Source organism: Ipomoea nil, unplaced genomic scaffold (genome assembly GCF_001879475.1).
Source record: "Ipomoea nil cultivar Tokyo-kokei standard unplaced genomic scaffold, Asagao_1.1 scaffold0869, whole genome shotgun sequence".
In the NCBI taxonomy this organism is placed as follows: Eukaryota; Viridiplantae; Streptophyta; class Magnoliopsida; order Solanales; family Convolvulaceae; genus Ipomoea; species Ipomoea nil.
This window is the reverse complement of record NW_017617297.1, coordinates 351,685-378,336: the sequence shown is the minus strand read 5'-3', so window position 1 is coordinate 378,336 and position 26,652 is coordinate 351,685. Positions and strand designations below refer to the sequence as shown.

General features: G+C 34.9%; 3 protein-coding genes across 6 annotated transcripts; 1 reads left to right on the top strand and 2 right to left on the bottom strand.

Annotated features, from left to right (window-relative positions):
• Positions 1–470: 470 nt before the first annotated feature.
• LOC109178765 (putative late blight resistance protein homolog R1B-17) lies at positions 471–18,391 on the bottom strand. The gene is made up of 5 exons (XM_019328318.1): positions 15,703–18,391; positions 15,515–15,585; positions 15,389–15,391; positions 1,468–1,547; positions 471–1,128 (listed from the first exon to the last, which is right to left on the bottom strand). Exons 1-5 carry the CDS (start codon positions 18,332–18,334, stop codon positions 723–725), a joined length of 3,192 nt encoding a protein of 1,063 aa, XP_019183863.1. The 5' UTR covers positions 18,335–18,391; the 3' UTR covers positions 471–722.
• LOC109178761 (putative late blight resistance protein homolog R1B-17) lies at positions 9,280–14,158 on the top strand. 3 transcript variants are annotated; one of them, XM_019328311.1, is made up of 4 exons: positions 9,280–11,932; positions 12,105–12,200; positions 12,367–12,523; positions 13,746–14,158. In XM_019328311.1, exons 1-4 carry the CDS (start codon positions 9,289–9,291, stop codon positions 14,119–14,121), a joined length of 3,273 nt encoding a protein of 1,090 aa, XP_019183856.1. In that variant the 5' UTR covers positions 9,280–9,288; the 3' UTR covers positions 14,122–14,158. The 3 variants fall into 3 exon arrangements, with proteins under 3 accessions (XP_019183856.1, XP_019183855.1, XP_019183857.1); XM_019328310.1 differs by having other exon boundaries at positions 12,093–12,200; XM_019328312.1 differs by lacking the exon at positions 12,105–12,200.
• On the bottom strand, positions 15,983–26,460 carry LOC109178768. 2 transcript variants are annotated; one of them, XM_019328324.1, is made up of 9 exons: positions 26,171–26,460; positions 25,909–26,035; positions 23,779–23,892; positions 23,230–23,428; positions 23,071–23,116; positions 22,570–22,645; positions 22,041–22,343; positions 16,413–16,416; positions 15,983–15,994 (listed from the first exon to the last, which is right to left on the bottom strand). In XM_019328324.1, exons 1-7 carry the CDS (start codon positions 26,279–26,281, stop codon positions 22,042–22,044), a joined length of 975 nt encoding a protein of 324 aa, XP_019183869.1. In that variant the 5' UTR covers positions 26,282–26,460; the 3' UTR covers positions 15,983–15,994; positions 16,413–16,416; position 22,041. The 2 variants fall into 2 exon arrangements, with proteins under 2 accessions (XP_019183869.1, XP_019183868.1); XM_019328323.1 differs by lacking the exons at positions 15,983–15,994; positions 16,413–16,416 and having other exon boundaries at positions 21,894–22,343.
• Between the last annotated feature and the right edge of the window lie 192 nt (positions 26,461–26,652).

The following is a 26,652-nucleotide window of genomic DNA, read 5'->3' as shown; positions in this document are numbered from 1 at the left end:
ACTGGCTTCACAAGGTACTGCTAACACGCCTTGTTTCTCAAATCCACGTTCTTTTTCTGCTGCTTCAAGCAACTTGAGGAAAGGGGGAATAGGAAAGATAGTCTAAAGCAATGAAGAACTTCTTTGATTTTCTGGTGCCTTCAATGCCAAGCACTGAGAAATGCCCTTTCTTTGCAGTTCTTACATTTTCAGACTTATGGTTGAAAGAGTAGAAGGAAACATTCTTCAACAGCTTCATGGTATGCTTAACCTTAACACAACAGGCACCTGTGAATATTTAGCTTCTTGTTTGCATCTTCTTGGCAAAACCTGAAATTGTTCTTTTTGTTGTCTGCATGCTACTTTTAGTTTATATATAAGTAATACTAATAGTTGTAGTCCCTGTGAATATGACACCCGTTACTAATGTCTATACTCATAAACGATATATGCACTTGCTTAACTGATTTTGTATAGTTGCAAATCGAGTATCAAAAGTTCTTCCGATCCCAAGCTTGTAATTGGTACTAACAAACTTGAATTATAAATAAAAAGAATATCAAACTTTGAATATATATCTAACTAGACACATCAAGGAGGGACTCAAACAACCACTAAAGCATCTATTGCTAATCAAAACCACTAAAGTTTCATAGCTAAGTGCTAATTGCCAAACAAAGCTTATATAAGAAAGTAACTAGAATTTGGGTGTTATCCCGTAAACGAACATTAAATTTCCTTCCTCAATCAGGTCGAACATCAATCCCCCTAACAATGAGACCCCACTTCCAATGTAAGTTTTCAATATTCCAAAATCGTATTTCAACCATACCTTCATTTCCTGAGGTTACATAAAAATCTCCAAGCTTAATCTCCATCCATCCATCTTGGCGTATGTTTGGAAACTGGCCAGAATCCTTAAAAGACTTACTTTCTGTTAAAAACACTTGACTACGTCGACTCTCACTATAGCTACCCTTATCCTTGAGATACCTCACCGAGGTAAGTCCCGTATGAACCCATTGTGTCCTCTCTTTAAGTTTGAAAAGAAGGTATGCGGAGTAACAAGTCATTTTAAGTAAGCACTTGGTGTCCACCATTCCTTTGATCTCCAGCCAGCAAACGTTCAGAAGTTCACAAACCTCATGCCTGCACAAGTTATTGTAACTCAATTTAGTGGAACTTCAAAATTAAATACAATTCTTTTTCACTCCAATCAAATTAGAGGACAAAATGGAGAGAGAGGCTACTGTTCAAATGAGTCCACTTCTTCCTATGAGTTCGTGTGGACAGATCTGGTTCATTAAAAGCTAAAGATCAATAATTAGATCTGGTCCAATATCAATTATGCAACTTACAACTAACTGTGCAACTGCAATTACACAGGATCAGATCTGACAATTGATTTCTAACTTTTAATGAACCAGATATGTCCACACAGACTTGGAAAAGGTGAACTTAGAGTCTATATAGGCCTATATTACATACCCGGAGTCCCAAGTCCAGATCCAATGCTCAGGATTGTTCGCGTGTGGGATGTAGAGACTTCTTGCTTCAAAGAACACACTCTGCACAACAAAAGATTTGCAGATTTTCTTACTCTATACTTGGTCATCTGATACAACAATAAGTACATAAAATTATATAATAAAACGAAGGTAAAATAGCTTAAGGGTAGGTAGGGTCACCGTACCATTTTTATATCTTGATGTCTTCTGTGTAGGTCGTTTGGCATAGCAACGAACTGAGATGAACTATGATATGATATGATTAATACTGGTCTATCTTAAAATTTTTAGGAGAATAGGATGATGACACTTGTCACCATCATGCTCCTTCCTTATTATTATTATTATTACTAGTAATTCACCCGCGCGATACACGGAAAAAAATTATATTATTATAAATATAAATAAAAAATAGAAAAATTAAAATATTTTAAATTATTTAATATAATAATATTTTTGAGCTTCCATTGGTCAAGTATTTATTATTTTTATAGAATACAAAATTACAATTAAAATAAATTATAATTTTGTATGATTAATATAATATCTAATTATGTGCATATTCAAATAAACTTATAGAGAAAATTTACTTAATTACATTGATTTATTCTTAATTGTATTTCATCTATATTATAATTTTCACAATACGAATAATAACTAAGATAATTACATTTGGAAAGCAAATTTCAAATTTTGTATGTGTAAATTTAAACTCTAATTGAGCACATTTTTTATATGATTATATAATATATAGTTATTTTATTTTTCAAAAGTATATTTTTTTATATGATTATATAATATATAGCTATTTTATTTTTTAAATGTTGTGCTTTTTTCTTTATAATAAAAGATGTATGTTGTGACATTAATTGTAGCATTAATTATTTCCCAAACCATATAGCTTTATTATATAAAGGATTAATGGACGACCCCACCCTCACGCCCTAATATATTGCAGTACTCCACGCTTAAAAATGCACAGTTATATTGCAAACCAAATTCATTAATAAATTAATAATAATAATAATAATAATAATAATAATAAGTGAAATGCCATTTTTACCCTCATATTTAACATCCCTAACACTTATTTAACGGAGAGGGGGGAAAATAACCACTTTAAAAACAATTGAGGGGGATAAAGTGGTTACATAAACAACACAGGGGGGAAATATGCTATTAGTAAACAACACAGGGGGAAAAAGTGTCATTTTCCCTTAAAAATATAATATATATATATATATACAAAAATTTAGAGGAAGATTGTAAAGTTTAGGAGAGAGAAAATATAGGATAATAAAGAAAAAATAATTTATTGAATTTAGGTATAAGGTTTATAAAGTTTAAATAGTGAGAAAAAAATAAAGTTTAAATAGAGAGAGAAAACCTTCAGAGTTGGTAGAAAGAAAATTTTGAAATCTTGGGATCGAGGGTTGGATTTCAACTATTAATATTTGAGAAGGAAAAATCTACAAAAGTCCTAAAATTATAAAGTCTACTCAAATCCATAACTTTTTGAATACCACATGGCTTTTAAAGACTCTTTAAAAGTATTAATCGAATACCACCCGACTTTTAAAGACTCTTTAAAAATCTTGATTGGATACTGCCTGACTTTTAAAAACTCCTTAAAAGTTTGAATTGAATACCTCCAAACTTTTAAAGTTCATAAAAGTCTTTAAAAGTTTATGAAAGTCATGATTGAATACACCCCTTTAAGTACTGTTGAAATTGAAGAACTTTACAAAGTCATTGATATGAATCATAATTATTGACTTATTACAAGTGTCGAATAACTTTTTCAAATGATATTCTATGTGATTGATACTAAGAATGTGTTTGGAGTGAACATATCCGAATGATGGAATGCTAAGCAGAACTGATCCGAATGGAGGAAAACCAGCATGGGCTAGCTCGACCTCAGGGTTGGCCCAAGTACCCAATGCGAGCTCAAGGTGATCCGACCCGAGCCCATGAGGTCGAGTCGGGGGGTTCAATCGGCCAAGGCGAGCGAAAGATGTGGTCAATTAAGTTGGACCCTAACCATTCGCCCCGAGCGGGTAAGGTTCGATTCGACCGGGTAGTTGCAGGGAGAGGCTAAGTATAATAGCAAACTCTTTGCTCTCATTTAGGACACACTTTGTCATATCATTACATTCTTTATACTTTCCAAAGTCATTAATGCAAACACTTTGTCTCTTTCGAGCTTTATACATTGTCTTTATATTCAATTCCTTTAATTTATTCATTTTTGATAAGGAACACCAATGGGTGCTTTTGGTGCCATGAACACCAATAGAAGTTGTTGAGGGGTTCAACATTCAACTTCAAGGGCTAGAAGCTGTAATTCATCATCATCTCATAATTGGTCATCTAGTGTCTTGAGGCCCTCATTTAGGACACAACTTGTTTGATCATTATATTCTTTAATTTGTACTCTCTTAATTAGTCTCTTTAAAGCCATTAACACAAACACTTTGTCTCTTAAAAGTCGTATACATTGTCTTTATATTCCTTTGTTCATTTTATTAATCCGACTTAGTTAATATAGGCCTCTACGTTAATTAATTCCACCATTGGTGTTTTCATTGAGAGTTAGACATATATACAAGCTCAAGTGTACTTACTAGTTACTATTTTCAAATTTTTCATATATAACAATGACGAGGCCCAATTCTCGCAATTCTCGCGATTTCCAAAACACCAATGTCACCTCAGGTGGAAGCTAGGCAACCTCAAAGGGGATGCAAGCCGACAAACTATCCCTCCCTATGGGGTCGGGGAGAGACCTAAGGGATCGTTTAAACAACAACTGCAATGGGACAGATGATGTTGTTAATGATCGGGTTATCCAAGACTGACTATGTTTGAGAAGTCTTGCATACTAGTTGAGTATCAATTGTCGTTCTTCTGTCCATAGACATTATCTCCATCAATCTGAACTGCATATCATCGTTCATATCTTCTTTGTTGCTCAGGATGAGATTAACATACGCCATGACCAATTAAATCGTTTCACCTTAATGAAAAGGAACTCGCCAAAGAAATGAGAGGAAAAAACTCATCGAAATAACGGATGGAAAACCACAGATTGGTGGTGGACAGTGGTTGTGGAGATGGAGGGAGAGGGATGAGGGAAGTGGGAGGTTTAACTGGTGGCTAAGGCGGAGGTGGTAGTGGAAATCGAACGAAGAAACAAGGAGATTGGCAGCAGGGGAAAGCGATAATTTAGGCGATGGAAGCAGGGAAGGCATCAGTAAATGAAGGTTGGGAGATGGTGACAAGGGACGCCGCCTCCACTCGCTTCACGGAGGCGGCAGCGAGTGGAGGCGGCGACCGTGAGGAAGGAATGAGCGACGCTTGAAGAGGAACCCTAAAGCAGAGAGGGTTTTAGAGGTTGTGAAAGTTATTCAAGCCTCGAGTTCTAGTGAAAGAGTGTTAAATCAATGTTAAACTCATTTGTGAATTTAGATCTGGCTCAACAATTTTTTAGAATACTCAGTTTGAGTTACAACAACTTACCTTACTATTTGAAGAGTTGTTTTCTATATTTAGGAGCTTTAAAAAACATGCCTCATTAATGCAAGATTTGCAAGTATGAATGCATTAATTGTGTGGGTAGATGCATTTATACATGTTTTTTAAAAGTTATTATGTGTATTTATATTTTATAAATTATATTTTATTATTATAGCTCTATCTCTATCTCTATTAAAGCATAATGAAGTATGAAAAAAAGTTTATTGTGTTCAAATTTATTGGTAAAGTTTTATATTTAATATAATTTGTGTATATATTCATTTAAACCTCAATTATAATTAATTTGACTCCACATATATAAAGAGGAGAAATTAAAGATAAAATAAATATAGTTCTTACATAAATAATTTTTTTTAAATGAATAAGTTTTTTGTGGAGATTTTGGACAAATATCGCCTGTTATTTTATTTACAAGTTTTATTTAAATACGTTAATTATATAATTAAAGTAGTTATTTCAAATTCAAATTCCTTTAAAAAATTTAAATTCAAATAATAATACAAGTAACAATAAACTTTAAAATCAACATAATAATAGCATAATTAAATTTTTAAAAATATTAAATATTACATTGTATAGTTATACTTACATTTTTAATCAAACTAATTATGAGCTCAAGAACTCAAGTACATTTTTCTGCAGTTTCCACAACCCTTACTTTCTTTGCTAATTCAGAGAATGTCAAAAATTTAATTGATAAATTTATTAAATTAATAATAGTTCGTACATCGCACGGGACAATTACTAGTTGGTTATAATAAATTGGAAAAAATTAGTGCTACAGGGTCGACATGCCAAGTGGGTCATGCTAGCCTGGTTTGACACAAATCTATACGAGCGCGAAATTTAATGCCCAATTTTTAAGATTGATTATAAGTTTTGACACAGTCAAATATTGGTGGGAAGATATATTATTAATTATTATTCCAATGTTTTTGAATTTGTAGTGATGGATATATTAGAGATGGATCCGAGACTAAATCCAAGAAGAAGCGAGGACGATCCAGGCTTGGGGCGGCCTCAGTCTAAGGTGGCCTTGGCCTTGTGTGTTACACGCGCGGACGCTGTCAAAGGGATCTAACACAAGATATAAATTCATAACATAAGACACGTAATATGTTGTGTGTTACACAACTACTAATCTATTCTAGATACATAATTCATACTCTTAAGGTACATAATTTCATAACGCGAGACACATGCACATTTTATATATTTACTTATTTTCAAATTTGATTTGGGTAGAAAATTTATATTCTATAGGCACAAAATTTCACAACACAACATATAAATTCATAACATAAAACACACAATATGTTGTATTTACACAACTACTAATTTGTTTGAAGTACAAAATTTATACTTTTAAGGTACATAATTTCATAACACAAGACACATACGCATGCTTTATAGTAAAAAAAAAAGAAAAAAAAAACATGTAACTTGAATTGAACAACCAAACGGTCGTCGTAAAAAATAAATTGAAAACGACATCTTATATGACCAGGGTCTACAGTGCACTGTTGATAAACACTAATTCTTAGTACTTTTATATGCACAATTGATATCAAACTCATAAGATTTCATGATTATTGGAAGCTAAGTATGTGTTTATTTGATTTCTTTGTGTCATTTAGGTGATTTGGAGGCATTGATTGTAACATCATGTAAATTGGAGCTCAATTGAATGTGTTTTGAAGTCATCTTGATACAAAGACATACTCCGGGAGTCATGAGAGATCAAAAAAGTGAAAAAGAGCAAGTTGGAAGTATCATGACATGCCCAGGGACCCAAAGAAACAAAGGAGATGAAGAAATATGCATTTTATAGTGAAGATTATGGGTCACGCTGGTATCCACACCGTGACTACCAGCGTGACTCCATTCTGCTATGTTTTTCTCTGTCAGGCGACGTCTCAGTATTTTGAGCATATCTCACCGTAAGAATATCCAAATTGAGTGATTCCAACGGCATTGGAAAGGTATTTCAAAGTGATACAACTTCTATGAAGATAACAATAGGCGCGGATTTTAGACTATAAATACCAATAGGCAGTTATTTCTTAAAAACTTGTCATTCTCCACTTTCTTTCCAAGGTTTTGTTGGACTCTAAACATTTCATTTGTGTAATAAATCCAACTTTGAAGAATATTTGAAGAACAATTTCAGATTTCATCTTGCAATTTTCATATTTCATTTCCATATATAGCTCTTAATCAAAGCTAAGTCTTTCCTTTTTGCTTTCTTTGCATTTTATTGCTTCCAATTGTTCTTGTAAATGTCCTTGATTTCAGTTCATGCTTAGCTAGATTCAATTAGGGATTGGATTAAGTCATCTTTTGTGATTGATGCTATGTGATTGAATTGAGCTATGAGTTAGTGTAATAATGACTTGATAATAATGGTTTTAGTTGTGAGATTGATGGTTTATATTGACTCTTGTATGGTTGTGGCCAAATTATACAAGAGATACATGGACAAGTCGTTGTCACTATGAGAATACAACAATACCATAGCCATACCACTCACTAATCCAACTCACCTTTGAGAAAAGGGGTTGGAAGGAGATGCGAACACCGCATGCTTGATAAAATGCTTCAATAGTCTTAAGTCACCACGAGAGTGGGGTTTGAAACTGATTGAGAGTCCAACGACCACAGGAATGGTGCTGACACCTAGTAGTATCTCCCTAGTTCTCTTGTCAATGCATTACATGAGTTCTAATCAATGATACACTATATCATCTACACTTAAATGACCTAGTTCAAGCCCTTAGTTTTAGTATTGATTGTTAATCGTTGCTTGATCTTTCATTACAATTTGATTGTCATTTCCTTTATTTTGCTCTTATCACATGAATCACATCTATTCTTTTGAATTAACTTGGCAAATTATTGTGTGGACCATGGTCCACACAGTGTTATGTGGACCATAACAAAATTACATTTTTAATATACTAAATGTACTTTATTTTTGTACTGAATATACATTATACAATATAATGTACACGCAATACACAAATAATGTACATCCCCTGGATACAATGTACATTTTAATATACTAAAAGTACATTATTTTTGTACAGAACGTACATTATTTTACAGTATACAAAATATAGTCCACAAAAGTACCTATGAAGTCTATGTACTATAGTGTTTTTTTCAATTTAGTCCTTATACCTTTGTTCTGTTCAATTTAATCACTCTACTTTATCAAAGCATCGCATGGATAAATGGGGAGGTAACTATAGTTGTCGCTACCTTTATCCTGGACGAGGATGAAAACAGTCGTGACTGCCTTTTCTTTCTTCCAATGGTTCAATTGCACAAAGTGTAGAATTCAATGATCTATTTGATACTTTTCTAATAATAATAATAATAATAATAATAATAATAATAATTTAATTGCAGCATGAGACTTAAAAAAAAAAATCTAATGGAGTTATGGAGGGGTACGGTCGTTATATCGTGGACCGCGGTGCACATACAACGCGGTTAAAACGGCGCCGTTTCTTTAAGTAAAGAAATAGCGCGCCGTTAGTGTTAACGGAGCGTGCATTTGTTTGTATGTTAATTACCAACTGACACTACAGTATATCTAAACCGATATTGCCCCACGTATTATTTTTATATTATAAAATGAAACTGTAGTTATATCAAAATGATACTATAGTTGTGGGGAAATGAAAATGCAGTGTATATAAAATGAAACTGAATAACATTTCACATATTTGAGTATATATTGTACAATGAAGCTGTAATTATATCAAAATGATCATGTAGTTGTGTTTTATTAAAACTATAGTGTATATATAAAATAAAATTAAATAACATTTTCACATATTTGAGTCTATAAATATCGGTTGAAACTGTTGTTATATCGAAATGAAATTGTAGTTGTGTTGAACTGAAACTGTAGTGTAAACAAAATGAAACTGAATAACAGAGTTACTTTTTACGGAAGGATGCGAAACAGCGGGAAACGGATGCTGTTTCTTTTCATTAAACAAAACGACGTCGTTTTGATGTGCGGTGCATAATCAATTATGGCTGCACGATATAATTTGCCAGTTATGGAGGATGGGGGATAACGGTCCCTACCACACTTATTGTTCACGGGCCACGCGCAGGTAAGTCTTTTTCCGGAGCGAACAGTCTCTCTAGAGGAAGTTGCTATCCTCCCTCCAACCATTTGCTCCTTCTTTCTACCATTGCATTTTCTCTCCTTCGTTCTCCTCTCATTGTAAGAAATATCAAGTCCATGGCTTGCGTTGCAGTAACTTCTTTGATGCGAACAATAGAGCTTGAGTTCCTGCAATCCAATCCACGTCTGATGTTCCAGGACAGACAACATATCAAGTCTCTCCACGAAAAGCTTGGTCTTTTGCAGATGTTTCTTGACGAATCTGACAAGAAAGCCGACTATAATGAGGAGCTGAATGAGGTGACAGCAAAAATTAGAGAAGTAGCAGAGAAAGCAGAATATAACATTGAAGCAGAGCTAATAGAGGAGATTATTCATGATGAGACAGTTGATCAGACCTTATGGCGAGTACTTGAAGACGTTGAACAGCTGATGGAGATGACTAAGAATGCACACCAGATTCATCTTGCTAAAGATTTGCAAATTCTACATCTAGGGAGTCCATCATCTGGTGGTCAATCACCCTTGAAACGTACTCCAAAACTTGAGGACACAATAATGGTAGGACACGCCGAAGAATTCGAGGAATTTAAGGATCAGCTCCTTCGGTCCTCGAAAGAGCAACGACAAGTTATGGCGCTTGTCGGCATGGGAGGTATTGGCAAGACAACATTTGCAAGGAGAATTTATGATGAGTCTGGTGTTAAGTCTTATTTTGACTGTTGTGGTTGGGCAACCATGTCTCAAGATCTGAATAAGAGGCAAGTGCTCCTTGATCTTTGTTGTTCTGTCATGCCAATGCGCGATGACCTTTACACACAGAACAGTGATGAGCTAGCTGAACAACTGCAGAAAAGTCTAAAGGGACGGAGATATCTCATTGTGGTGGATGACATATGGAGCACTGAAGCCTGGGATAATGTCCAAAGATGTTTTCCGGAGAACGACACTAGCAGCCGAATATTATTGACTACTAGACTCCAAGAGGTAGCTAGCTATGCTTGTTCCAGTAAGTCATTTAATTATGACATGCGATTTTTAAACTCTGATGAAAGTTGGAATTTATTTTGTCAAAAACTTTTGACAAAAGAATGTTTGCACAAAGAATTTGAAACGATTGGGAGGAAGATTGTTGAGAATTGTAGAGGATTACCACTTACAGTTGCGGTGCTAGCAGGGCATCTATCCGCCAATATGGCAGTAGATGAGTGGAAGAGTGTTGAATCAACCTTAAACTCATTAGTGAATGTTAATCTGCCTGAACGATTTTCCAGAATACTGAGTTTGAGTTACAACAACTTGCCTTGCCATTTGAAGAGTTGTTTTCTATATTTAGGAGGTTTTCCTGAAGATAGTGAGATTGAAATTAAGAAAGTGGTTAGATTATGGATTGCTGAGGGATTCATAAAAGAAGTGAGTGAAAAGACGGTAGAAGAATCAGGTGAAGAATATTTGGAGGATCTTATGAATAGAAGCCTGATTATGAAAAGTGGGAGAAGCAGTAATAGTGGCAAAGTTGAAACATGTATGATGCATGATCTATTACATGACCTGTGTTCAAGCAAGGCTAAAAAAGAGAAACTTCTGTGCACCAGAGATGGCATTGAACTTCATCATCATCATCATCATCATCATCATCGTAACGTTGTTCATTCTGATGGAAATCGTTGGTTAAGTCTTAAAATAACATATGAATTTAATCAGTTTAGCATTGCTTTGAACAAATCCCGCTCCATTTTATGCTTTGATATGCGTGTACGGGATCATCTTGATTGGTATTTAATTTCGCTAGCCAATAATGCTAAGCTGACAGCCAACTCATTTAAGATGTTAAGAGTGCTGGACTTAACTTTACTTGACTACAAAGGAAGTTTACCTTCATCAGATATTATAGACGATGTAGTTCTTCTCAGATATCTAGCTTTAGCCTCAAACTGGCTGCTCACCTCCATACCAGTGAGCAGGAATAGGAATCTGCAAACACTTGTTATCTGTGGAGGTATCAATGGTGTCCATATGCTACCTGATGGAATATGGGAGTTGCCACAATTAAGGCACCTTGACTTATACCATCAGCTCCCATTGTATACACCAAAAGTGGTTCAACTAAATCTACAGACAGTGTATTGGTTGAAGAGCTTTCAGTGCACAAAGCAAGTGTTTTTGAGGATTCCAAATGTTAAAGAGTTGGGAATAATCGCCCGAGGATGCAGATCCCACCGTTGTTTAGATAGTCTTAACTGCTTAAAAAAACTGGAGAAGCTAAAAGTTCAGGGCACCTATTGTCCCATAAAACTGAGGCCTTATACTACTTTTCCACAAAACCTCAAGGAGATTAGCTTTGCAAAAACTCTCATGCCCTGGGAAGCTATGAATGTTATGAGTATGCTGCCCAAGCTTGAGGTGCTAAAACTCAAGAATCATGCCTGTGTGGGACAAAACTGGAAACTAAGTGTAGAGAGGGGGTTCCCTGAATTGAAGCTTTTGCTAATTTCTGATATGGATTTGAAGCATTGGGAGGTGGCGGATGATGTTGATGATCATCCTTTCCCAAAGCTTGAGCGCTTGGTATTGAGAAATTGCTTTGAGTTGAAAGAGATGCCAAGTTGGATTGAAAACCTTTGTGATAATCTGAAGTCAGTTCAGTTGAAGCATTGCCATGCTTCCCTTGTGAATTCTGCCAGGAAGATTGAAGAAGAGCAGCGTGACTGCTACGGTGAAGAATATGGATTTCAGATTCTTGAATTCCACACTCAATCAGGTCTCTCTCTCTCTCTCTCTCTCATCTTCCTCTCTTCTTACGTATGGTAGTTATAATTGGTTTCAGTTGTTTTTTCCAAATTAATTAAATATAATGCATTTGGCATTTTGTATCATATATCCTATTTAAATGAATCTTCATTCTTGTTAAATAATAATAGAGGACCTCCCTGAAAAAGATGAGGATGAAAAGAATAGCCAGAATGATGAGGAGATGGAAGAGGATGAGAAGAGTATAAATGATGCAGAAGGGATTGAAGGAAAGCAACGTGAGTTAGTTCTCTGGGGAAGAATGTGTTTTCTAATCAAGATTCTTGAATTATATATATATATATATATATATATATATATGTTCCACATTCAATCAGGGCTATCTCTCTCTATCTCTCTATACTCTATGGGTCATTCGATCGTTTAATCTACTTTAATTTGCAGAAGAGATCGATGAAGCCTTTGATGAGGAGCAAAAGTACGAGGAAGACCTGACACGAGGTATAGTTTGCGTTGTGCAAAGTGTACGGATAGAAGCAAGAAGCCTCGGGATTGCATGGGGGGATGATCCCAGCTATTGGACTTGGACTCGGAACTCCGGGTACGTACGTAGTAGTAATTAAACAAAATCCACTCTAACTTATTGTCTTATAGGATAGTCAATGATTTTGTGGTCTGGTCTAGTGGTCTGTGGTCGTGGTGACTCTTTTAAATGAGAGGTTGATCCACAGATATGAATTGAATAAATACTATATCAGGATTCAATTTTTTTTAATAATCATAAAACTCATTGGTCTTGTTTGGTAAAATATTTAGCCTATTAATTTTAGCTTATTTGACGACTATTAGCTGTTTGACTTGGTTAAACAATCAATATGAGTGTTTGATTAATTAGTTTTTTGTAACAACTTATTTCTTCATAACGCTAAAATTTAAAAAGTTGCTCAAAATAGTTTTTTCGATCAACTTTTTGAGAAAGTCATTTAGTATTTAATCAACTAATTAACACTAATTTACCAAGCACTTTTCTACAATCAACTAATGCTATTAACTAGTCAAACCCACTAACTCAATCAGAGCCATTTACCAAACATACATTATCTTTTTTGTATGGTACAAATTTAAAGGTGTCTCATACAGTTAGACCTGCTCAGAACACTTCGTAGTCGAACAAAAAAAATATGAAATTTTAAATCCCCTCCATATTGATAAAAAAAAAAATGAAATTTTAATATATATACACAGAAAGAGGTTCAGGTGCATTTAAGTGTTTCCCGTGCGGTTGTGCGGTTTTAACGTGCGTCAGTTTTGTACTTCAAGTGCGTGAGTTTGTGCTTAATGTGAGTTGTTGAAACTTATGTGCGTGAGTTGTGTGCTTAAGTGCGTGAGTTTTGTGCTTACGGTGCGTGGGTTTTGTGCTTAACATGCGTGAGTTTTGTGCTTAACGTGCGTGTGTTTGTGCTTAATGTGAGTAGTTGTTGAAACTTAAAAGGTGTCTAGTTCTGTGCTTAAGGTGCGTGAGGCTTGTGCTTAACATGCGTGATGCTTGTGCTTAACATGCTTGAGGTTTGTGCTTAACGTGCATGTGTTAATGTTCTTAAGGTGTTTTGTTTGTGTGCTTACGTGTATTTTGTATTTTAAGTGCGTCAGATTAATGCTTAACGTGCGTCTACCAGCACGGAAAATCCCACCCGCACCTGATCCCTTCCCTATATACACATATACATATATTGATATATATTTACTATATATTTTTATATATTAATTATCATTCTAATTCCAATGTTCGTGAACATAATATCGACACAATTATATGTGTACAGATACGAAGTTGCAGAGCTTTTACGAGTGTGGTGGCTTGACATCCGTGGAACGGTGGACACCAGGCGCTTACACAAGATGACTTGTTACTCCGCATACCTCCTCTACAAGATTAAACCCAGGCATTATGGGATCGACCTGGCACGATCATCGTTGAGATATGTGAATGACAATAACACTAACAGTGAGAACCAAGTAGTTTTAGCAGGGATGAGGTCCCATGTAGACTCCGATGATGATGAATGGATGGAGATTATGCTCGGAGAGTTTAATGTCTGCAATGGAAATGAAGGTGTTGTTGATATTCGACTGTGGAATACTGAGAGTAACGAGAAGTCGGGACTCGTCATTAAGGCCATTGAGGTTCGGCCAAAATAACAGTACAGTGGGATTTTTTTTTTATTTTATTTTTTTGAGTACACAGTGAGAATATTTAGTTTACTTAATTTGTTAAAGCGAAAAATGTCAAATAGACTCTTTAACTTTTGATAAAAAAGTAATTAGGCTCTCAAATATTGAAAAGGTTCAGTTACACACTTCAACTCTGTAAAGGTCCTACGACTCCATCCTCCGGCTGACGCTCTAATGGAGGGTTGAGCCGGCGGTGCTATTAGTAGACTCCATCCCTATCCATCCTTATCCTCTGTCTGTTTTAGGAATAAGCGTTAAATCTTAGATTATCTCCGATAGTATTTTCAGAGAAGGCGTCAGAGACTCTCCAGATTTCTGACAGGTTTTCTATCATCATTTCCATTGTGATTTAAAGGGTCCATGTTGATAGAAGGCAACTATTATTGTGTGGACCATACTATCAAATAATGTACATTAGGATTTGACTGATAAACTGATTGTGCAACTCGCGAACCAAAAATTACTAAACACTTTTTTATGAACAAGTGATCAAGTAATATTATCTATTAGTAAAAACTACTAATACAATCTATCTACAATCTACTAATAGCTTACCAATCTGCTAACTACTAATTCTCTAACTAAACCTATATGAGAAAGTTCATAATACAAAGTACAATTTAACTGGGTGTTATCTCATAAATTATATATCTTCCTCAACAATTAGGTCGAACTTCAATGCCCTTGACAACGAGACCAGACTTTAAAAGCGCGTCTTCAGTACTCCAAAGCCCCATTTCAACCTCACCATCATTTCTTAAACTAATGTAAAAATCTCCGAGCTTAATCTCCATCCACCCATCATGGCGACTATTTGGAAATTGGCCAAATTCTTGAGAAGACCTCCTTTTTGCTAAAAATACTTGACGACGTCGATTCTCACTATAACATCTTTTATCAGTGAGGTATCTCACCAATGTGAATGCTGTATCGAGTCCACGGGCCTTCAGTTTAAGTTTAAAAATAAGGTATGCAGAATAAGAAGTGTTTTTGTGCAGGTGCCTGGTGTCCAACTGTCCTTTGATCTCGAGCCAGGTAACCCACAGAAGTTCTGCAACCCTATATCTGCACACGTTGTAAAGGGGAATTGGACTATATACAATTCTTTTACATAAACTGGTCAAATTAGAGAACAAAAATGAGAGATTAATGCATACCCGGAGTCCTGAGTCCAACTCCAACACTGAGGATTGTTCTCGTGTGGGATATAGAGACTTGTTGCTTCGAGGAAAACACTCTGCATAGCAAAAGATTTGCAGATTTGCTTTTACAGTTAGTCAATATCGATCACAAGAGATAGAATAATAATATATAATAAAACGGAAATAAAAAAGCTTAAGGGTAGGTGGAATCACTGTACCGTTTTTATATCTTCATCATTCTCTTCTGCAAATGAGTGACAGAGAGGGAGACTGGAATCTTGATCTTCATCTTTTTCGATCAGCATACAAAATAGGAATAAAGGTCGAATTATTTAAAGTAGGAAATAAAATGCCACAATTTGGAAAATATATATATCAAACCAACTAGTGCAAGGGAGAGAGAGACCTGATTGAGTAGTGTGGAATTCAAGAATCTCAAATCCATATTCTTCTCCGTAGTTCTCACGCTGCTCTTTTTCAATCATCCTGGCACAACTCACAAGGGAAGCATGGCAATGCTCTAACCGAATTGACTTCAGATTACTAATGTTTTCAATCCAACTTGGCATCTCTTTCAACTCAAAGCAATTTCTCAATACCAAGCGCTCAAGCTTTGGGAAAGGATGATCATCAGCATCAACATCATCGCCCAGCTCCCAATGCTTCAAATCCATAACAGAAATTAGCAAAACCTTCAACTCAGGGAACCCCTTCTCTACACTTAGTTTCCAGTCTTGTCCCACACAGGCATGATTCTTGAGTTTTAGCACCTTGAGCTTGGGCAGCATACTCATAACGTCCATAGCTTCCCAGGGCATGAGAGTTTTTGCAAAGGTAATCTCCTTGAGGTTTTGTGGAAAAGTAGTATAAGGCCGCAGTAGTTTTATGGGACAATAGGTGCCCTGAACTTTTAGCTTCTCCAGCTTATTTAAGCAGTTAAGATCATCTAAACAATGGTGGGATATGCATCCTTGGGCAATTATTCCCAACTCCTTAACATTTGGAATCCTCGAAAGCACTTGCTTAGTGCACTGAACGCATTGCAACCAGTACATTGTTTGCAGATTTAGTTGAGCCACTTCTGGAGTGTACATTGGAATTAGCTGATGGTATAACTGAAGGTGCCTTAATTGTGGCAACTCCCATATTCCGCGAGGTAGCTGACAGAAGCCATTGATATCTTCACAAATAATAAGTGTTTGCAGATTCCGATTCTTCCCCAAAGGTATGGTGGAGGTAAGAAGCCTATTTGAGGCTAAAGCTAGATATCTAAGAAGAACTAATTCTTTAATATCTGAAGGTATTTCTTTGCAGTCAAGTAGAGTTAAGTCCAACACTCTTAGCATCTTAAAAGAGTTGGCTGTCATGCTAACACTACTGGCTAGCGAATACAAAAACGAATCAGGACCACCCCATTCACGCATATCAAAGCATAAAATGGAGCGGGATTTGTCCAAATCAATGCTAAAATGATTTAGTTGAGATGTTATTTTAAGACTTAACCAACGATTTCCATCAGAATGAACAACGTTACGATGATGATAATGATGATGATGAAGTTCACTGCCATCTCTGGTGCACAGAAGTTTCTCTTTTTTAGCCTTGCTTGCACACAGGTCATGTAATAGATCATGCATCTTACATGTTCCAACTTTGCCAGTATTAGTGCTTCTCCCACTTTTCATAATCAGGCTTCTATTCATAAGATCCTCCAAATATTCTTCACCTGATTCTTCTAGCGTCTTTTCACTCACTTCTATTATGAATCCCTCAGCAATCCATAATCTAACCACTTTCTTAATTTCGATCTCACTATCTTCAGGAAAACCTCCTAAATATAGAAAACAACTCTTCAAATGGCAAGGCAAGTTGTTGTAACTCAAACTCAGTATTCTGGAAAATTGTTGAGACAGATCTAAATTCGCCAATGAGTTTAACATTGATTTAACACTCCTCCATTCATCTACTGCCATGTTAGTGGATAGATGTCCAGCTAGCACCACAACTGTAATTGGTAATCCTCCACATCTCTCAACAATTTCCCTCCCCATCGTTTCAAATTCTTTGTTCAAACTTTCTCTTACCAAAAACTTTTGACAAAATAAATTCCAACTTTCATCAGAGTTTAAGAACCGCATCTCATAATTAAATGACTTACTGGAACAAGCATAGCTAGCTACGTCTCGGAGTCTAGTAGTCAATAATATTCGGCTGCTAGTGTTGCTCTCAGGAAAACATCTTTTGACATTATCCCAGGCTCCAGTGGTCCATATGTCATCTACGACGATGAGATATCTCCGTCCCTTTAGACTTTTCTGCAGTTGTTCGGCTAGCTGATCATCGTTCTGAGTGTTAAGGTCATCGCGTGTTGGCATGACAGAACGACAAAGATCAAGGAGCACTTGCCTCTTATTGAGATCTTGAGATATGGTTGCCCAACCACAACAGTCAAAATAAGACTTAACACCAGACTCATCATAAATTTTCCTTGCAAATGTTGTCTTGCCAATACCTCCCATGCCAACAAGCGCCATAACTTGTCGTTGTTCATTCGAGGACCGAAGGAGCTGATCCTTAAATTCCTCGAATTCTTCAGCGTGTCCTACCATTATTGTGTCCTCATGTTTTGGAGTACGTTTCAAGGGTGATGATGGATTCTCTAGATGTAGAATTTGCAAATCTTTAGCAAGATGAATCTGGTGTGCATTCTCAGTCATCTCTATCAGCTGTTCAACGTCTTCAAGTACGCGCCATAAGGTCTGATCAACTGTCTGATGATGAATAATCTCCTCTATTAGCTCTGCTTCAATGTCATATTCTGCTTGCACTGCTACTTGTCTAATTTTTGCTGTCACCTCATTCAACTCCTCATTATAGTCGGCTTTCTTGTCAGATTCATCAAGAAACATCAGCAAAAGGCCAAGCTTTTCATGGAGAGACTTGATATGTTGTGTGTCCTGGAACATCAGACGTGGATTGGATTGCAGGAACTCAAGCTCTATTGTTCGCATCAAACAAGTTACAGCAACGCAAGCCATGGACTTGATATTTCTGTTGTATTGTTAGTTTTCAATCTCTTTCTGTGTTTGTGTTGTGGTCAAAAGACTTACAATGGGAGGAGAAAGAGGGAGAGAAAATGGTAGAAAGGAGGAGCAAAATTTGACCAATTCGGACATGCATGCTAAATGGGGTATCTGAATCAAAAATATATCTACATCTACAATACATACAATATACAACACAATTCTAATAAGAGCCAATAATGTTAGACCCTTGGAACAAAAAAATGTCGGTAATTGTTTCTACAAATCAATGGTTCATATTATTTTGATTTTATTTTTTTTAAATAATTTTTCTTATTTACCCAGCTCTATTATATTATTTTCTTCCCTTAAATAACTTAAATTCCGTTAGTTTAAACTTTAGTAACGGAATATTCCGTTAACTATTTATTATTTTTAACTTAATCATTAATTTCTATAAGAAAGGTCTTAGGTTCGAAACACATCCTAATTAAAGTTGGCATAATTGTTAAACATATATTACGAATACAAAAAAATGTCGGTACGATTGTTTCTACAAATCAATGGTTCATATTATTTTAATTTTATTATTATTTTTTAATGATTTTCCTTATTTACCCTCTATTATATTATTTTCTTCCCTTAAATAACTTAAATTCCGTTAGTTTAAAATTTAGTAACAGAATATTCCGTTAACTATTTATTATTTTTAACTTAATCATTAATTTCTATAAGAAAGGGGGATAAAGTACAAATAAGCTACTAAACTATTTGAAAAAAAACAATTAAGTCATCGAACTCAAATAACCCACAAATAAGCCATTGAACCCAGAAAAAAAGAGCAATTAACATTTTTAACAGGTTAACTCCAGGTTTTTGCTGACTGTATTGTCAAATGTTTATTTTATTTATATTTTTTTATTATTATAATCTATCTACATAGTAATATATTTTAAAGTAATTATAATCAAAGTAGTTTTGTATTGTCTAGATCTAATTTATTTATTTATTATTATTTTTTAAACAAAAGATCTAGTGAAAAAATAATAATAAAGAAACAAATTAAATCTCGACAAGACAAAAATATTTTTATTATAATTATTTTAAAATATAATACTATCCAAGTGGATAATATTAATAAAAAATAATAAACGTAAATAAAATAAACATTTGGCAATCCAATCAGCAAAAAACCTGAAGTTAACCTGTAAATAGTGTTAATTACTCTTTTTTTCAGGGTTCAATGGCTTATTTGCTCTTTTTTTCTGGGTTCAATGGCTTATTTGAGGGTTATTTGAGTTCGATGGCTTAATTGCTATTTCCCAAATAGTTCAGTGGCTTATTTGTACTTTATCCCTAAGAAAGGTCTTAGGTTCGAAACACATCCCAATTAATTAAAGTTGGCATAATTGTTAAACATATATTACAAATATGTTAATATATATATATATATATATATATATATATATATATATATATATATATATATATATATATATATATATATATATATAATTTAACATAAACTTTGGTCAAATAATTAATCCGACTAAATGCACAGGGATCGTTATGCTGTGAGCACGTGCCCACCTTGCAAGGTGGGCACGGTTCCATATCCATGATTTCTATACTGTAGATCCATAATTTATATACTGTAGATTCATAAAATTTATACTTTAGATTCATAATTTCTAAATTGTAGATTTCTAAAAGTTACAAACATTTATTTTAGTGCTAATTATAATCAATCTCTCATATATTATTTTGCATTTATATAGTTTAAATTACCGATTTAAATAAACAAATTCAACATTTATTTATCTATGCATGAACATCTCCTATATAATGTTGCATTGCTATACTTTAAAATACTTATTTAAAAATAATCATTGGACATTATCCCATTCATGCAAAGCGCGTAAAAAAGCTAGTACACTATATATACATCATATATTCGTATCCATATGTAATATCATCGTGAATATGTACACTAAGTGTTTGTAAATTATTAATTTAAGATGTAAAATTGTTAAATTCTTACTTTACATGTAAATTATTATGTTTTACATATGGAAAAATATTTACCAAAGTCATATTCTTTCAATATATTGTCTGCTCACAGTAATGATGGCTCCTTTGTGATGAGAGGTAAGAAACCACACATTGCATATTAATTTCATTCCATTGCCAATTAAAGTCACAAGTGAAATTAATTTCGTACTAAAAGAATTGGGATCGTTATACTGTGGACCAGAGTCCACAGTGCACTATAGACCCTGATCTTATACGACATTGTTTTCGATTTATCTTTTACGGCAATCATTTGGTTGTTCAATTTAAGTTACATGTTTTTCTTTTTAACTATAAAACATGTGTATATGTCTTGTGTGCTATGAAATTCTGTACATCAAACAAATTAGTAGTTGTGTAACACAACATATTATGTGTTTTATGTTATGAATTTATATTTTGTGCTGTGAAATTTTGTGCATATATATATATACTAGTATTTTATATGCGCGATGCGCAAAAAATATATGCCCAATATTAAAACTAAATATTAAAATCTTAGTTATATTAATTTTTTTAACAAATAATTGTGTGTGTGTGTATATATATATATTGTGTGTGTGTGTGTGTACATATATAATTGTATGATTCATATTAATATTTTTGAGGTAAAAATTATAGAAATGATAAATTATTAAATATAACTATGGTAACATTTTAATTAAAACCTAAATGAATGTAAACTTACCATGGAAGGATGTAAGAAATAATATTATGTATGCATGTACATGGTAATAATAATGTAGAAAGATAACAGAAGTTATAACTGCAGGGATATTTTTGTCCAAAAAATTATGTAGTACAACTTTTATAGCATAAGGTACAAAAGAATTTAACAGAAAAAAGCGACATAAACCAGGGGTATAACCTGGATTGAAGCTTATATATATATATATATATATATATATATATATATATATATATATATATATATATATATATATATATATATATATATATTACACGCATATGTGTCTTTGTTGTAAGTTTTTGTGTCTTGTATTATGAAATTATGTACATTAAAGATTATGAATTCTATACCTAGAATGTATTAGTAGTTGACAATCACAAGTTAAATAATTGCCAACATCCTCTTGTCGAGCTTATCGAATATAGTGTGATTTTCTTTTTGTGTAGTGATATGTGCTTATCAATATTATATAACAATACAATGAATACTACAGATTCAAAAACATTGGAGCAATAATTAATATATGTTCCCACCAATATTTGACTGTGTCAAAACTTATAATCAATCTTAAAAACTGTCAAAAATTTCGGGCTCATGTAGATTTGTGTCAAACCGGGCTAGCATGACCCACTTGGCATGTCTACACCTGTATATTCATTTTTTATGATTTATATAACCAATTGTTGATCTATTCAAGAAGACATCTTTTGGAAGAGCCAATTTGCATTGTCAAGTTATGAGTTACATTCTAGATATGTGCATTAATGAGACACGTTTTTTAGACAAATTCATTGATAGAACTATAGAAGTCACAGTCATGGAAGGTAAGTGTTAAACATTCAAGTCTGGTGGCTAATCAGGCGATCCTGCAAATAATCTTCACCTGATTCTTCTAACGTCTTCTGATTCTCTTCTTTAAGGGCATCCCCAATAGTAATTTCATTAGAGTTTAAGAAATCAATCAATCCTGCTCAAAATCTTCTGCTTCTTCATTTTCGAGCAAGAGCTGTTCGGACAAAAGAACATCTTCCAGCTCCTTCCCAAAGTCGTCTTCCTGCAATTCACCCGCTTCCTCTAAATTTTCATCAACTTGCATCGCTTCTTCCTGTTCTATAGCCAACTCATGACCAAATCCTGTTTGTTGATAGAATGCATCCTTCTGTGCATTCCAATAACCGGCTTTCTGCTTGATTGTTTCTCCAATCGATCTCTTGTTCTCCATTATGTGTTTTATGTTTTCGATATCTACAATCTTGCTAGCCTCTTTAGAAACGAAACAAGAAGAACCAGTGAGCTCAAACGAAGTTTAAGAAGACAGTTTTCCATAAGCAAAAGATTACATGTAGTTGGACAAAGTCTAAGAATACATACTAAAATGCAGCATCTTCAAAAAAGAAAATAATTCAAATAGAACATTAACTTTACTTATTTGACTTGAAAATGGGAATAGTGGAGACGACATGTAAAGATATAGAAATAGTTGAGGTACCTTCAATGGCTTGTTTCTTCGCCATTGCATATTCTGTTGATCTTTGTTTGATCAAATCTGCATCAAGTTCCACTCCCTAGAAAAAGAAAATTTAAAATGCCATTTTGGAATCAAGAGAGTGGCACCATGACAAAAACATGGCACAAAGCACTGATAAATGACCATGTAAAAGTGATTATGATGACCAATAATTAGCAAAATTCATTTGGGAGGATGTAAATCACGGTGACTCAATGGCTCAGCAGACAGGGCCAAATGCCGGTGCGCACAAGGGATCTGCCCACTTTAGGCATAATCCCCACACTACCACCGCCAAGGTTCGAATCTTGGTCTCTTCTCCCAAATACTGCCTACTGAACCATTGAGCTAAACCCGTGTGGGAGCATACAATTTCTTCACCTATAGTGTTGCTAGCAATACTTGTACAACATCTACCTATTTGGGAATGCAAATAGCAAGAAACAACCCATCAATTATCTGACCAGGTGTTTTGGAGCATACCATGTCCAAATGGGTGAAGTGCTCAATTCGTGTGTTTGCAAACAACCTATACAGCAAAAACGGTTATAGTCATTTGGCCAGTTGCAGCAAAGAAACCAAAGACAATGGATAAGGGAAACCCTTGTTTTAAGGTGGGGTTTTATAAAATTTAGTCCTTACTTCTCATATGCAGTTTGGACTCTAGCATTCTGTATCTCTGTAAGTTCATTTACTCTTTCTGTTGCACAGCCTTCATTTATATCCACAAACCCATAGAGAAACATGTTCCTTTCCAACATTCTTTTCACTAAAGCACATACAACTTTTATATTGTTGGCTTTTGCATCTGCAACAAGGTTTCGCAACCTCTTCAATTCTCCTGTAGTTTATCAATACCTATAATTGTGAGTTCTAAAGACAAGTTTATGGAATATTCGCATATCCAAGAATTCAATTATTCAGATTTAAATCTCAGTGGCTAAACCAAGAAAATGAAATAATACAAAACATCAGAATAGACAGTAGCTTGGACATCTAGCTTACGGCCAATTTAAGACCCAAACTTACATATCTATTAACTAACCTTTGAAAAAAGAACGATGATAATCATTGACTAATCAAATACATCTGGTCTCAGGTCACCAGAAGATCGGTCATAGAAAGAATTCAAAGAAAACATAACCTGCACTTTCATCTATTATATTAGAAAACGTTTTTAGTCATACATACCAAGAGATAGATATATCTTGAAAGGAGGCATAAATGGCTGAGTCTCAAAAAGGCAATATAAGCAATAAAGGCCACCCAGTCTATGTGATAAAGAGCGAGTAGATGCTGCATAGCCTAAGACCAAGAGACAAAAAACAAAGCATCAAAAAAGTAAATATCAGTACCAAACAGCAAGAATGTAATTTGAGGACTAGGGGGTGGCAATTTAAGTTCCCAGAGGTCATCAATAAAAGAAAAAAGAATGCAAAAGTGAGAACCGGATATGGCATAAAGGAAGTACGAATGGCAAACATAATACAATAAGAAAAACAAGGATTAACCTGCTAGAGAAAAGAACCAGGAGGTATTTTTATTGACTAGAAAATAAAGAAAAGAAACAGGAAGTCACAAGACTTTCCCCAACAAGAGTTTTAGGCTCTTGCCCCACAAGAGTTTTAGGCTCTTGCCTAGCTACTAAAGCTTAAAGACTAAGGAAGATTATTGGATGATCTACTCTCTTCTAGAGATTCTGATTTATAGTACTAGGAAATAAATAATTATAGAAAGGAGATGATTGCTGAGATGATTGTTGAGATGATTATGCCTCTCTTTATTTGTCAAAACCCTTGAGTTAAGCCTTCCCATGTATATCCTGATTTGCCTGATTTGCATCCTTCCTTTTTCTGCGTGAGTAAACCATCCATCCTTTTGGATGCGTATCATTGCCACCCTCCAAAGAAGCAACCTTGTCCCTAAGGTTGGAGTGAGGAAACTGACCGTTGAAGTCAGATACGCTACAGTATTCAGCCCAATGGAGGAAGCGTCCCCATTGCTTTGGTTGTTCAGAAGTCATACACCGCAAATACTGCTCCAGGCATCGATTGAGGACTTCTGACTGGCCGTCCGTTTGAGGGTGGTATGCAGTGCTCAAACGCAACTTGGTGCCCCATTTGTCAAAAAATTCTGTCCAGAGGTTGGAGTAAACCTCTGGTGCCATGGTGTCATACTTATTCTTTTGACACACTAGGCATTCAGTTACGAATTGCTGCGTTCGCTTCATCCACCGGAGCCAATGTAGAGCCGGTCCTTGCATACTGATAAAGGCTGTCGGAACCTTCAGATCTTCCCGGGTGTGATGTATGGCGAAATATTGCTCCACTCTGGGCAACCATCCGATCGGGTCGCCACCATCAAATGTAGGAAGTTCCAATCTTCCCGTGGGAAGTGTGGTGTTGTCGGGAGGAGCCAATCGTTCTGACGAGGGGTTGGAATCAATTGTTGGGACTGCTACCGATGACGCACTGGCATCGCCCTGCCCTTTGCTTTGGAGGGAGAGAGCGAGGAGGTCGGACATCCTAGCCACAGAAGCTTCTACGGCTGCAAATCGATCCGTCAATGTGGTCAATTCAGTACGAATTGCATCTTGGTTCTTCTCTAACGTCTCTATGCGGGAATCACATGTGTTCGCCATTCAACGGCAGGTCGGACCAATTTGTTAGAGAAAAGAACCAGGAGGTATTTTTATTGACTAGAAAATAAAGAAAAGAAACAGGAAGTCACAAGACTTTCCCCAACAAGAGTTTTAGGCTCTTGCCTAGCTACTAAAGCTTAAAGACTAAGGAAGATTATTGGATGATCTACTCTCTTCTAGAGATTCTGATTTATAGTACTAGGAAATAAATAATTATAGAAAGGAGATGATTGCTGAGATGATTGTTGAGATGATTATGCCTCTCTTTATTTGTCAAAACCCTTGAGTTAAGCCTTCCCATGTATATCCTGATTTGCCTGATTTGCATCCTTCCTTTTTCTGCGTGAGTAAACCATCCATCCTTTTGGATGCGTATCATAACCCATAAACCAAACAACTGGAAGGGGCACTAACAATGCAAGAAATAACATATTATGATGTCCAAGAACTATAATAATAACTAACTGTTGGAAAGAAACATCAAACTCTGAAGTCGAGTTAAATTCTTTCAGAATATTAAGATAGAAAGCTATTAGCTCTTGTAACATTAAGAAATGGATATTTTCTACTTTCATAATAAGAAGTCACTCAATCTAGATGAACAAGCTAAAGCACATCAGATTGGGTAACAGAGCACTAAAATAAAAAATATAAAAAAATGAAGCACGCTAAGAACGTACCAACGGAATAAGCAAAGAGTGATTGCATAAAGCATGCCTGATTTGTGGAAGGACTTGCCTCAAAAATAAAGGAGAATTTTTTTGAAAGCCATACTCTCTTCATCTCCACAAGAGTCGTTGATCCGCCCTATACACCAACAAGATTGCTACTTACGAAAAGAAGCAGGAAGAATTGAAAATACAACAAAAGAAATTAAGTGATACCATTCAACATCACTATAGTTGAGGGGATCATACTAAGGAAGCAGAAAATAGTTCATACCTCAGCGAATTCACTTATAAGGTCATCTATGTCTAGTTTAAATGGTTTAAGATCCATGACAGTAATCAGTAACAAGCCCCCTCCAGAAAAATCTGCAACAGAAATAGACATGGATAACTTAAAAAGTAAGATAACATGCGTTTTGCATACTAAGATGTAACTAGGGATTGCAAAAGGTAAGGTCGGAAGGTCCCAACCTGTTCAGCTATTCTCAAATCCGAAATCATTTACAGTTAAGACTACCCAACCTCGTCCCAAACCCAACTAAATATTACCCTGTCCAATACCCTATTGACACTAACTGTAGGGCATATATATATATATATATATATATATATATATATTTTAAAAAAAGATACCATCTTTTTTACATCTAAACAAAAATGTATTCACCCCACTCTACCAATATGGATAATATACATACAAGAATGACAAAAATAAAGAAAATCCCAAAATCCATAGCCAAGGAGTCTGGTGTACAT

Coding starts and splice junctions, on each gene's coding strand:
- LOC109178761 (XM_019328310.1), top strand. CDS start 9,289: ATGGCTTGCGTTGCAGTAACTTCTTTGATGCGAACAATAGAGCTTGAG. Junction 11,933..12,092: donor TGAATTCCACACTCAATCAG/GTCTCTCTCTCT, acceptor AAATAATAATAG/AGGACCTCCCTGAAAAAGAT. Junction 12,201..12,366: donor AGGGATTGAAGGAAAGCAAC/GTGAGTTAGTTC, acceptor TTTAATTTGCAG/AAGAGATCGATGAAGCCTTT.
- LOC109178765 (XM_019328318.1), bottom strand. CDS start 18,334: ATGGCTTGCGTTGCTGTAACTTGTTTGATGCGAACAATAGAGCTTGAG. Junction 15,586..15,702: donor ATTCCACACTACTCAATCAG/GTCTCTCTCTCC, acceptor TGATCGAAAAAG/ATGAAGATCAAGATTCCAGT. Junction 1,129..1,467: donor ATCTGGACTTGGGACTCCGG/GTATGTAATATA, acceptor TAACTTGTGCAG/GCATGAGGTTTGTGAACTTC.
- LOC109178768 (XM_019328324.1), bottom strand. CDS start 26,281: ATGTCTATTTCTGTTGCAGATTTTTCTGGAGGGGGCTTGTTACTGATT. Junction 26,036..26,170: donor TTATAAGTGAATTCGCTGAG/GTATGAACTATT, acceptor GTTGGTGTATAG/GGCGGATCAACGACTCTTGT. Junction 23,429..23,778: donor CAAGATATATCTATCTCTTG/GTATGTATGACT, acceptor GATAAACTACAG/GAGAATTGAAGAGGTTGCGA.